General features: G+C 36.3%; 1 protein-coding gene across 3 annotated transcripts in view; it reads left to right on the top strand.

Annotated features, from left to right (window-relative positions):
• LOC126162764 (nonsense-mediated mRNA decay factor SMG8) overlaps positions 1-14204 on the top strand; it is a 101666-nt gene that overhangs the window by 65679 nt on the left and 21783 nt on the right. For 2 of the 3 annotated variants that reach the window (XM_049919455.1, XM_049919454.1), the window contains exons 12-13: positions 2386-2547; positions 7231-7462. In XM_049919455.1, coding sequence (XP_049775412.1) covers positions 2386-2547; positions 7231-7462 — 394 coding nt within the window. The remainder of the gene's footprint in view (positions 1-2385; positions 2548-7230; positions 7463-14204) is intronic. The other variant, XM_049919456.1, reaches the window with a different exon arrangement.

Below are 14204 nucleotides of genomic sequence, written 5' to 3'. Positions count from 1 at the left end.
GATGATATTATCGGGTCATGTTGCGACGCCGACGCCTGCTAGAAAATGTGAGAAGGAAATGGCATGAAGTGTGACAAGACAATTCATAGCTCTCGCGCAACACAATAACCCATCTGCACCTCCATCCATGGTGGTGCATTACTGTTGCACAAAAAACAAAAGCACTGTGCTGCCTCATCCTCCATACTCTCCAGACATGGCCCCTGCAGACATTTTTTTTTTTTTATTTCCAAATATGAAAACCCCATTGAAAGGAAGAAGATTGGCTACGATAGATGAGATAAAAGAAAATTTGCAGATGGCCCTTCGTGCAATCCAGCAAGAGCCGTATTGAGACTGCTTCTGGAAGTGGAAACAGCATTGGGAGATGTGTATCAATTGTGGAGGAGAATATTTCCAAGGATACCATGCAAAACCAGTAAAAGGTAAGCATATAAAAATTTTGTGGGTGAATTTTTGAAAGTTCTGGAATTTTTTGGATGGACCTCTTTAATGAACAATGGGGGTGGTATGACTATGGTATTTTCTGTAAAAACATATTCATAGCATTTGAATAATAGCGTTTTTAGAATCCTTCCTTGTAAAGTCTCCATATAAGTCTGTTGAGCTTCTCTATAATACTTTAATGCTCATAATATAAATAAGTCACAAATTAGACAATTTTTCTCCAAACATTTTCAATTACATCACTCATTCTGACATTATATGTATCCAGAGCAATTGAGCACTATTGGAGGATGGACTGCATAAATGTCTCTAAGGTTATTTATTTTGTATGTAAACCACACATTCAGGTTATTTATTTTGTATGTAAACCACACCTTTCCAAAGTACTCTCAGTTAACAAGTCTAACAAAAGCTTTTCTTATCTCAAAGAATGGAAACAGTCAGAAGAGCAGAGAACTATGAGGTATTACCTTGTTAATATATTGTGTCAAAGTATTTATAAATATTAGAGGGACAGTTTTTCAACTGATTCTACATGAGGAGAAGGGGAAAGATGGTAATGGTTCTGTGTGTTTCCTGATTTGTCATAAGAAAAGTAGTTGACATGCATTTCAACCAGGTGAAGTAAAAGAGGCCTGCAACAGCCTCATAAGAAAGAAAGTGAATTCTTGGAGACCATTAACCTGAAAGAATTTGAGGAGTCTTTAAAGCAAAGGTGATTTACTAATGATTTACAGTAGAATCCAGATTTGGACTTGAGTCAGGGTGGCATGAGGAAAAGAAAATCACCTAAGCATTTCACATTTCTATTCATCATAGTGAAGAATCAAATGATAAACTCAAAGAAGATCTGTTTCTAGTCTTTTGCACGTATGTTCTTAAATGTTGCTTTAAATTAAGAAATACAGGAGGAAAAAAAGTGGTCCAAGGAAATTAAATGGATTACTGTGTACTCCAGGAATGAAATAGGTCTTACACTAAAAAAATCTTACAGTTCCTCCTCACTATGTGAATATTGTTATCAGTTTTGATGTTGATTATTTTCTGTTAGTGGTTAATCTGTTTTCTTTGTCACTGTTTGGAGCCATTGTGTAATGGTCATTTTCATCAGTCAAATCCTCTATGTACAAAAAGTGTAAGTGTAAGTACTGAGGTTTTTTTATTGTTGGACGTTGGAAGTATTCGATGACTGAAAGAAAATGAAAAGCATAAGCAGGTATAATACTAAAAAAGGGAATTTTGTGTATGAGAATGCAGTTTTTTTGTGTGAAATTCATTGGATATTGAAAAATCAGTCAGTCAACAGTGACTGGAGGTAATTTCTTCTTATTATTAATTGCTTTAACCATAAAATACTTGTTGATTCTGTAGCCTTTTGTTAATTGGCGACATAATCAAAATGAAAAATGCTAGAAACGCTATAAAATGCCTGTGTGCCGATATTAAAGGGGCAAGGGCAACATTTCGATAGGGAAAATGATGCATGGAGTCTCTGAAGAAAGAAATAGAGAGCGGATTGAAGAAGAAACTGATATATGGCAGAATGATATGCACACATTTGGGAAACTGGAGTTGAAGGAGATTATGATTAAGATAATTGTCTTCTAATATGTAATTCTCAAGGATTTAGAATTTAACACTTTGGATAGGTTTATGATGCATTGCATTGTTTATTGTCTTTTCATTTATTATTTGAGAGGTAATGTTAATTTAGTTTGAATGGAAACTTACTCTTTATGTCAGTGGTCTTTTCAAGATTCATCAGTGATGTAATTTCAGTCTGTAACTTATAAAAATAAACTATAACCGATAATCAAGTGGATTAGAATAAGATACAATTGTGTTTCCACTCGAATCATTAAATTTGTTTTTCACATTTTGGGTGTGCTAAGTGTTAGAGAAGCTGTTCCAGTATAGGCAATTTGATTGTGCATGCAGCCGGATTTGTATCAGGTCAGTCCGCAGGCAGTGATTTGATCCAGGAAGAGATTGTCAGCAGCCGTCTTAGTCCTCATCCAAATCCACCACGTGAGCAGAGCCCTAGTGACGGACACGAGATTGTAATACAAGTCTCAGATGCTGATAATGATCCTAATAAAGGTAATTTATTTGCTGTATTCATATCTAAACTAAAGAAAACATGCATGTTCATCAGCTGAGAAAATTCTAGTTGCCCTAAAAGATTCATCTGAAAACTGATAAGAAGACATTTATTTTTCTATTTGCCCAGAAACACAAATTCGTTGTGTAAAAGTATTCCAGTTCCAGTTTTTATGTTTGGATATGCAACCTCCATTTGTCCATTTCATGCATGAAAACTACAATTTTTCTTGCTGCTGCATGTGTTGTTGTTGATGTTGTTCTTGTTCTTGTTCTTGTTCTTGGTCTTGGTCTTGGTCTTGGTGTTGCTGCCACCTGTCTGAAGACTGCTTTGGTGCAGCTCTCCATACTGGCCTATCTTGTGCAAATCTTTTCATATCTACGTAACTACCTTTTTTTCCCATTTGAACCTGCTTACTATATTCGGTTTTCAACTAAAGTCTCTCTGCCCTCCTCCCCCTCCCCGTGTTTCTCTGTTACTAAGTTAATTATTCCTTGATACCTCAGATATGTCTTATCAATATATTCCGTCTTTTAGTCAAATCATTCCATAAAACTTTTTTCTCTCCAGTTTAGGTCTGTAACTTTTCATTAGTTACTTGATCTATCCATGTAATTTCAGCATTCTTCTGTGGTGAAAGGATATTTCAAAAGCTTCAATTCTCTCCTTGTCTGTACCATTTAGCATCTGCATTTCTCTTCCATGTATGGCTACATTCAAAAAGAATAACAAGTTTGTTTGTGTGACTATCTTCCACAGCAGGTATGTAAATATTTATTTTATAAATACAAATGCATTTTTTTTTGCTACAATCTGTATTTATTTATATTTCAGACATGTTTCACCTTTTAAATTAAGGTATCTTCAGTGGAGTGAATGATTCTTCATTTGTGGTGTAACCTTGGTCAAGTGGTGTAACAGGCAGTGATGGAATTTATATGTTGAAACAACTACTCTTTGTTTATTAATCATGAACTCAACTCAGGACAGCTTTAGAGGACAACAATCCACACTCAAGCACAACTGAAAAGTCCAGCTTGAAGATGTGTAGTGGGTGCCTACAGTGACAAAGTCTGTAATTGTCAGTAATGGTGATGAGCCAGGAGATGCTGAGGATAATGACTGTCATGTACCATGTGGCTGTGTGCTCATGGACTATCAAGATGCAAATCCAATATTCAGCCGCAACTGATAAAGGTTCAGTGGCTGATGACCTCGGTAAATGCATAAGATGGCACTGTCTGATTGGTAGCAGCAGCAGCAGGCATTTTGGTCCGAAGCATAGACTCGGGGTGGCTGACGGTTGGTATGGAACCAAGTGGAACTCACTGTCAAGGGGCTGAGTGCCGACCTAAGTATCGATCATCAGAGGAATAATAGGCACGGAACATGTGACCACACAGACACAAATAGATTCCTGCGACCTGAGTGTCCTATATCAGTGTGACTTGTGCCCCCAGATGTTATGGCAGCCTGCAGGGTTGGTGATAAACAGCCCTTCAAATCTTCTGTTGACAAACAACCTCCCATGGTGAAGCAGGGGCCATACCCTGCTCACAAAGCATATCCGTGAGTGTGGTGGCCGAATATACAGTGGTCCAGCCCTAGGTGTGCTACAGTTTATCTGGCTGAAATCTGTGTTTCTCCTCATCTGGTCAAAGGTAGATATCACACTGTCACTTCACTTATAAAACATCGACACATTTTCATGTCAAAATCTTTTTGTTTTGTAATTTTAATATTTCTTCAGAAAATTTCTATGGAATACCACTACTGATCTAGCAAGAGCTGAAGATTTTTGTTAAAGGAACTGTGAGCAGCTTCTGTCATAAAAGAGTTGCACAGTTATCGCCATATCAGTAGTGGTGTTTCATAGCAATTAGCTTATGAAGTATGAAAATTAAAAAACAAAAGGTTGTGACGTGAAAATGTGTTGCTGTTTTATAAGTGAAGTTGTGGTGTGACCTCTAACCTCTGACCAGTTGAGCGAAAACAAAGATTTCAGCCAGGCTAATGAAGAACTATTAAATTCACTGAAGACACCTTAAAGTAAAAAGCAAAACAAGCCTCAAACATAACTAAATATAGAGTAAAGCAAGTAAAAGGCATTTAAATTTATTAAAACAATGTCCAGAAAAATACTTCCTAACACTTAAATTTATATTCAGTGTTAAAGTATTTCTCTTTTTCAGAACATATTTTGTTGCTGTTGCCAATCTGGTTTTTTTATTCATTTATTACTCATACTTGCATCGGTTAATTTATTGCTCACGTAACAAAACTCCTCTGCTGTTTTTAGTGTCTCAGTTGCTAAACTTATTTGCTCAGCATCACCTGACGTAATTTGATTATGTTGTATTAGCCATGATTCATTTTTATTTATGGTTCTCTTGATAATGTCTTTTCAAGGCTCTATCCATTCTGTTTAAATAATCATCCAAGTTTTTTACTGCCTTTGATAGAATTACAATCTCAGGGCAATCCTTAAAGCTTTTATTTCTTCTCTCTGAACTTGTTTTTCGTGTACCACTTTAGTTTTTTTTACTGCTTACTCAACTGAAAAAAGGAGGTTGGGCTAAAGCCCTTTCTCACTTTCTTCTCAGTTATTGCTTCCTTTTGTGTCCCTCCACTCTTAGAAATGCAGTCTGATTCATGTATACATTGTAGGTAAGCTTTCATTCCCTATATTTTATCCCTGATAACAAAGAATGTATTCCACTCAATATTTTCCTTAGCTCTTTTTTTTTAAATGTCTGCAAGGGCTACAAATACAGGTTAGCCTTCATGGCTTGCAGTGATTTACATTCAAGATTCCACTGAACAGCTTCCTATTTTGTTTCCCCCTCCCCCAAGTCCACATTTTCTACTAATTTTCCTTCTCTTATGTCGTATCTATGAAATTCCAGTCTCCCAACATTAAATTTTTATCTCTTTCAATTTGAAGAATACTTTGTTTTATCTCTATGTATATATTTTTTCTAACATCATCTTCTTCTGTGACACAAGTAGACATGCATACTGTTGCTACTGTCATGGGACATTGCTTTGTGTTTGCCTTGGCTGTGGTAACCCATTCACTTGCTGTTCATAGTACTTTGCCTGCATTTTCATGTTATTGTTCATTATTAGGCCTGCTCTTTCATATAAGTATTAGCTTTTCACTCCATAATATTATCACTGAATAATGCATGCTAATGTTTAAACAGTGAATGCCAACTCTAAAAAGTTGCAGGTTTTACAAGAATTTCTAAATGTACAAAATTGAGAGCATATAATTTGGAATGCACAAATTTAACCAGAAACTAGGAAGTATCAGCAAAATTACTGTACTCCAGACCTAGAACCTAGAGAACCATTATACAGGGATACACAGCAGTGTACGGAAAATGTCTCTAATGGCTGGAGATGGTTCATTAGATAAGTAATAACTGGTAAATGAAGGAGTGATTACATGTTTGGCTGGAAAGCAGGAAGAAATTCATTGGTAGCAATGTGCATCCAAGTGTATATCGAGTACCTTGAAAGGAGTTCTGGTTAGGTTCACCAAGAATGAGAATTAAACAGGGCAATGTTTTCGCTTTGGCATAGAGATCTTTAGTTCTTAAGTGGGAGTCCGAGTATGTTGATATGGAAGCTGAAGTTGTTTGTATTACAGCATATGAGCACAGTGCTAAGATAAAATTGGTGCATGTTTGTGCAGAGTGGAATAAATGTTCTTATATTTTAACAATGCTGTTAAGAGTTTTTTTTATGATAAATGATATGGTAGAAATATGACTTTGGATTGGCCACTACCGTAAGCTAAAAATTAACTTACATTTTCTTGATATGCGAAATAACACTACATCTTTAAACACAATCTCTCAAAAATATATTCAGTTAGCCAAATAATTGTTTATAATATACAAAAGCATTTTTATTTGCCATAAACTGTATATGTTACATTTATTCTGGACCAATTTTGTTTACTTCATCCATCATCAACTGGAAGAAAAATTATAACATCTGCTGGTTTAAAAATGCATATTTCTCTTAGAAGGCATGTCTGTGTACCAAAGTGTATATTAAAGTTTCTTCTTTGGGAAATATCCATTTTTAAACCAACGGGTGTTATACTTTTCTTCCAGTTTACGACTGTTGAAATAATCAAAGCCATTCAAGAATAAATCTAATGTATACAGTTGATGGCAAATAAAAATGCTTTTCTGTAAATATTTCACAGGAGTGTCTAGTTACCCACACAAATTTTTAAACTATCTATAAGATGATTTAATTTAATAATAAAAAAATTCTCTTCACTGAAAATCTCTCACATCGCCTTTAACAATTTTAAACACTGAAGTAACATACTTATATTACGAGGTTTTACTCTGACAGAAGTTGTTAAAATGTCTTGTAGTATTCTATTCTTTGCTCTAAAGAAAAGAAGAAAAGAGAGGGTCCAGTTTATTTAAAAAATAATAATAAAAAAAGAGTCAGTCTTATTTTTCTGTCAATTTATTTTTTGTTTTGTATATGTAATGTTTTGTTCCTTTGTAGCTGTCAACAAAGAAGTGGGGCATCATGGTTTTCACTCTTTCTTCTTACTTTCCAAATTTGATATGTGATACTCTGGTGTGAAACAATGAAAACTGTGATCATAAATTAAGCTGATGCATTGATACAATGATTCATCTCTGCAGATAAATCTCTGGTACGGCAGCCTTCAACAACAGAATACCTGCCGGGCATGTTACATACTGAGTCACCAGCTGGTTTGTTGCCACAGTTCCCATCTTGGGCCCTGACATGCTTGGGACCAAGCAGCTTGTACTCTCACAACCTAGGTCTGCAGGATCAACAGCAAGCTGGGCTGCTCGGAGGTTCTGCATATCTACTTCCATGGGATGTTACTGTGCGCCTGGAGCATCATAGGTATTGCCACCAATATGGGTTATTGATTATATACAGGATGAACTGGAATTCCACCAAAAAAACTTTCAGAGGTTGTTCAGGGATATCTTCTGAGTATTTTGCTGTAAGGGACCCACAGTTTCTGGTGGCTCGTTATAGAATTATTTCATTTTGTTTGGTTCCTTGGCCCACTTAGCTAAATAACTGCATTGCACTGAAAATATCCCATGACAGTGCAAATGTCGATGATATGCACTGTGTGTCTTGTTTCCATTCACTGGCAGCACCTGCTGTTGACAGTATTAATGCTCCCTTTACCTCATTGTACCCAAGTTTGTGTTCAGTACTGCTTTTTCTGTCTAGGGTTTTGTTTTCCATCAATGTTAACTGTGCATTAACATTGATACACAGCAGTACTATGGACATGTTTCCTATGAAGAGTGTGGGTTCACTGAATGCATTGGAAGAGCAATATGGTGACATTATACTGAGCTGTCACAACAGCAACACCAGTCACATCAGCTATACATAGCTATGTGAAACGAAATCCTGATGTTTGTGTTGTGTATTTTGGTGATTACATATTACATGCTTTTTCACTGTTGTGAAGGTTTCTTGTCAGAAACAATGGTAACAGTCGTAACAAACTACATTACTATTCTGTAAAGAGCCACCAAATGCTTGGGGTTTCTTACACCAAAATGCTCACAAAGTAACCCTGTACAAGCTCTGAACGTTTGTTGATAGAGTTCTGGTTGACCCAGTATACAGAAAGCTCATATAATATATTACTACTTTCTAAGGAAATTACTGTTAGAAATTTTATCACCAGTTTTTGTGTCCATTGCAAGATGGATAATATGAGATAATACCTATGTTGTGTGCTATCTTCGAAGAAATGCTTTTATTGCTGATTTTTATGTTATGGCCATTAGACTGTGGTTCAAGGCATGATTCTTTGCCTAACATTTCATCTTCCAGTGCTAGAGACATTGTCACAATCTTTAATGACTTGGAAAGTAGTTACAGTCTCAGACAAACTGAGCAAGCTGAACGTTTTGTGTGTATCCATGCAATGGTTGGATTGTGATGTCATCAGACTGCTGCCTAAGATCACTTAGTCATGCCGACATAAGTTATTGAGCTTGTAATGGGCAGGAGTTACTGCTGTTTGTTTTATTTTGCAACAAGGCCCACAAATTTTCGAATTTCAATCATTCTTTTTTGTTAAAGCCGTTTTTGGGTTTTCAAATTTACAATATATGACCTCTGTGTACATCATAGTGCAGTACTGATTAGAGCTTGCTAAAATCACAGTATCAGAGAAACAAATTTGGTGGTTCCCTCATCCCAATGTATAAACTGATACTGCTGATATACCCATATGGTCCAAGCAAGAATTTCTTTTCTGTTCGTTAAGCAGGTTCTAATGCTTCTTTTTGTATTTTCTATGTACACCTGACTGTAAGTCGACAGGATTTTATATACTTCTGCTGTGGCAAGCAGGAGACATAGGTCCATTGCAATGTTCAAATATTCGCACACCTTTCTTGTTCATTTAAACATTGTATCAAATCTATGTTTTTGGAGTACTCTGCTGATGCGGTCAGTTAGTTTTTACCAGTGGAAGGAAAATTTTCTCTTTAATTGGTTCCTTTTCAGTAGAGACCTTATAGGATGTAGTGTTTTATTTATCTCTTTCTCAGAGTAGGCATTTCTTCTGAAGGCATTTCTTAAATGATCAGGCTCATCTTTCAAGTACTGTGGTTCACAGATTCATTTCACCCGGTTGCGACACTCCCCTTGCCTGTAGTTGACGATGCACTCAGTTTTTCGTATCTTGAAGTCTCATGTCTTGATGTACTGAAAAGGTATTTTGGAAACTGGTACAATGAAGGATAGTGCCAAATGATGTACAGCACACGATAGATGAATTTTAAAAGTGGTTCATTCCACTTTTTCTGCACCATAACATTGTTGGTGGCCAGTTACGGTTTTACAAATAACAGTTCATACAGGTAAATAGACACACATCTCTTCCTTCACACACACCTCCGGAAGAGAACTCTCCCACTCATTAATCAGATCCAAGGTACTTGTTGAATTTCACAGCAGTGTAATACAAAGTGACAGGAACATGAAATTAATGGTGCAAACAATATAGTTTGCAGTGTGTCTACCAGAAATAATAACACTGCCCAGTAAATAGTGTTTGTGGAATGTTAGCACTTTGAAGTTACAAGTCTATTATTTCCCACAAGATGCTACAGTTAAAAGAACTTTCATGGCTGTAGACTCTGTACATTAATTGACATATTTGTGACAAATCTGAATACCGGTGGTGGACCTTTTGTACATAGATATCACTCATGTGATTAACTATCACGAACTTAATATGTGATTTGATGTCTGTGTGCTGGCTGGCCACAGACTCTAAGATACAGAGATGTTTTCCAGTTACTTCCTGGCTGCAGACTCTCATGAACTAACAGAGAGATGTTACATCATTGCTTGCCAAATTGTAATGTGATCCATCATGGATGTGACACTCAGTTACTCACCAGTCGCAGATTAACTATTTTTGGGAAAGGTTTGCTATTTAAAGACAGGTGTAAGAGTATGATGCGATTTCTGAAACTACTTAATGCTTTGAAAATCAGTTAGGTTAGATTTTACTCTTCTGTATGGACTCTAAGATTTCATTATTATTTGGTTTATGAACAAATGTATCAGATTAACTTCGTAAATTGTAAAAGTATATAGAACATTATTATTCTTTTGTCACCTAAAACCACCTATTTATGAGTATGGCTTCCATTTGAAATAAATCTTTTATGATCCCAAATTATTCAAAATCTTAGTTAATGACAGAATTAATTAGTGAGAGGAGTTGTCTGATTCAGAAAAAATATAGCAACAAAAATATATCATCGAAGTTCCGAATCTTGTGTGCATTAAAATGAAATAGGCAATTGAAATTTTGAGGATCTGGACTTTTAATGTATTTTATAATGCAAATTAAGTTACATCTGATAATTTAAGCTATGTTCTCAGAAAGTTGGGATTGTCTGCTTCTGGACGTGTGGTAACAGTCCTCCTATGCTACCAATTAGCTCAAAATGTTTTTAATTGTATGATGATGTCATAACTTCAATTAGCTATAAGTTTTAATTGCTCTGAATTCTAGCAAAACAAACTGCATCATTGTAATCAGGATTAAACAGTTGAAATATAAGGTTAAATGAAATTTTGCCTTTTCATTGCCATACAATAATGCACCTTCTTAGAAATTTCTTCTTCAAGTTAAGGGCTGTGTTTGATATTAGCAGACTTCTCTTGGCCAGGAATGCATCTCTTGCCAGTGCTAGTCTGCTTTTTATGTCCTCCTTGTTCCATCCATCCTGGGTTATTGTGCTGCCTAGGTGGCAAAATTTCTTATCTTCGTCTACTTCGTGACCTGCAATTCTGACGTAAAGTTTCTCTCTGATCTTGTTTCTGCTACTTCTCATTAGTTTCATCTTTCTTCAATTTACTCTCAATCCATATTCTGTACTCATTACACTGTCCATTCCATTCAGTGGTTCCTGTAATTATTCTTCATTTTCAATGAGGACAGCAATGTCATCAGCGAACCTTATCATTGATATCCTTTTGCCTTGAATTTTAATCCCACTCGTGAACCTTTCTTTTATTTCCATCTAAATTAGATATAGATTCCATTCTGTATTAGATATAGATTGAAAAAGTGAAAACATTTTAGTTATTCCTGGGAGCAGAAAACGCAACAGATCTTTTGATAACTCCTCTTGTCTGCTTTAGATGGTGATTAGAATTTCTGTATGGGTATCTATCTGTGTATTGATACAGTGTTTAAACCAACAGAAAAGTTGTGTGAATGTCTGAACACTGCAAGGGATCTATGTGTAAATTAAGATTTCATTTTGTGCACGTACATCTACACTCTGCAAAACACTGTGAAGTGCATGGCAGATGATATGTCCTATTGTACCAGTTATTAGGGCTTTTTTCTCATTCCATTCCCGTGTGGAACATGGGAAGATTGAAACGCCTTTGTGTGTGGTGTAATTAATCTAACCTTGTCATCACCACTCCTACGGGAGTGTTTTGTAGGGGACGGTAGTAGGTCCCTAGAGTCATAATTTAAAGCTGGTTATTGAAACTTTGTAAGTAGCCATCTCGTTATAGATTTTGTCTACCTTCAAGCATGCCAGTTCAGTTTCTTCAGCATCTTTACAACATTCTCCCATGGCTTAAACAAACCTGTGACTATTAGTGCTGCTTTACTCTGTGTATGTTCAATATCATTGTTAGTTCTGTTTGGTAAAGGTCCCACACACATGAGCCACATTCTGGGGTGGACTGTATGTCATTTACAACCAATCTTCCTTGTAGATTGACTGCATTTCCATAGTATTCAACAAATAAACTGCAGTAGAACCTAGATTAATGGCCGCTTTTGGGACCAGGTGGTGGTTGGAATGCTAAAAAGGTCGGATATTCAGAGGAGAATGAAAGTAGAGCTCAAAATTATGTAATAAATCAAAGTAAAAAATTACATCCCTAATAAGGAGAAATGAAAACAGAAAATTTTAGACACTGAAAATCTATTTTAAAAAGAGTGTGTGTGTGTGTGTGTGTGTGTGTGTGTGTATAATTTTTTTTTTTGGGGGGGGGGGGGGGGCTGCATCATGCCACTTTTTTGCCCACAATATGTCCATAGCTGTAGTGGTTGGCTGTTGTTCCAAATATTTGAGGTCAGTTTCAAATGCATCCTTTGCTGCAGAGTGGATGATCTCCAACACTTTTCTGTTGCGAAACAAAATCGGTGATCTGATCATCTTCAGATTCTTCAAACAGCACCAATGTTGCCGCCCTTTCGAGCCTTTCCCCCACATCAGCATACTGGATATAATTCTGAAGACTTTGAAAATCAGTGACTAAACCAGCAGTGTCTGACTCATTAGTGCTGGAAGTTCTTACTTTTGGTTGAGGATATTACAACCTTTCTTCCATGCTTTTTGTAAAGTGGTTTTTTTGAGTTCTTCCCAAGCATGAGCAACTGTGTGAATTCCGTCTTTTATGTCAAGGCTTTTCATTGCTCCAAAAAGATCTCAGCTCTCTTGTGTTTGTCATTTTAACCACTCAGTAAGTCTGCTCCATTAGTTGCATTATTGAAGTCACTTTGGGAGCGGGGGGGGGGGGGGGGGGGCAGGGAAGTGGGGCAGTAATTTAGCTTTTTTGTAATCTCATTGAAAATCAGACTTGGTGGGGTGGCTAGGGGCATTGTCTAGCAATACAGTTGCATGGGATAGTAGGTTTCAAGTGTTTTTAAAAGCTGGACCAAATCCACCAAAAAACCACTCTTTAAACGAATTACATTTCATCTAAGCACTTTTTTTAGCTTTGTAATAAATGAGAAGTGCTGATGTGTTTATGTTTTTGAAGGCTTATAGTTTCTTAGATTTGCCAATTTCAAACAACAGCAATTTATGGTCAACACTTGTGTTGCTGTATGTTGCAGTGGTCAGCCTGTCCTTTGCTAGTTTCATGTCTGTGACTGTTTCATTCTTTCAGGCAAGAGTTTTTTGAGGGAGTATTTTTTAGTGTAGCCCAGTCTTTTCAATGTTGTATAATTGATCAGCTACCAGTTAATTTTTTGAGACTGTTTTTTTTTTTCAAATTTGTGAACAAACTCCACACCTGCAATGGAAAGTTTTTCACATGAATTAGCAACTTGGCTAACTCTGTGACAATTTTTCCACCAGTAAAGCCAACCTTCACATGCTTGGAACCATGAAGAGCCAACTATGACAAAACTCTTCCATCTGATGAGCAAGATGTATGAGGCAGGTTAAATACCTTCAGACTTTAAGAAGAATATAAAAATTCCAATTCCAAAGAAAGCAAGTGCTAACAGATGTGAAAATTACCAAATTATCTGTTTAATAAATCATGGTTACAAAATACTACCACGAATTCTTTACAGAAGAATGGAAAAACTGGTAGAAGCCAACCTCCAAGAAGAACAGTTTGGATTCAGGAGAAGTGTAGAAAAACAGGAAGCGATACTGACCCTAAGCCTTCTCATAGAAGATGGTTTAAGGAACAGCAAACATATGTTTATAGCATTTATAGATGTAGAGAAAGCTTTTGACAATGTTGACTGGAATGCTTTGTTTCACATTCTAAAGGTGGCAGGGCTAAAATGAAGTGAGCAGAAGGCTATTTATGATTTGTACAGAAACAAGATGGCAGTTGTAAGAGTCAAGGGGCATGAAAAGGTAGTAGTGGTTGAGAAGGGAGTGAGACAGGGTTGTAGCCAATCCCTGATGTTATTCAATCTGTATATTGACCAAGCAGTAAAGGAAACAAAAGAAAAATTTGGAATAGGAATTAAAATCCAGGGAGAAGAAATAAAAACTTTGAGGTTTGCTGATGACATTATAATTCTGTGAGGGACAGCAAAGGAATTGGAAGAGCAGTTGAACAAAATGGACAGTTTAATTTTATCCATATTTTGCAGCTTAAAATGTGACTGTATTCACAACATTGGAGGTATGAATTAAACAACGCCTTCAGTCACAACTTTTTCATGTTTTATTAACTACACAATGCATTTCGGACCCTGTGGGTCCATTGTCAAGTGTACTTTGTTTTAATACATGTTTTATTTCTTCTCCTGAATGAGGTGAAATGCATATTCCTGTCACGAAAGGGTTTAATGTTAGGTTATGAATTTCAT

The sequence above is a fragment of the Schistocerca cancellata genome, chromosome 2 (assembly GCF_023864275.1).
Source record: "Schistocerca cancellata isolate TAMUIC-IGC-003103 chromosome 2, iqSchCanc2.1, whole genome shotgun sequence".
Classification (NCBI taxonomy): Eukaryota; Metazoa; Arthropoda; class Insecta; order Orthoptera; family Acrididae; genus Schistocerca; species Schistocerca cancellata.
Note: the sequence above shows the minus strand (reverse complement) of the source record. Positions and strands in the feature narration are given on the sequence as shown.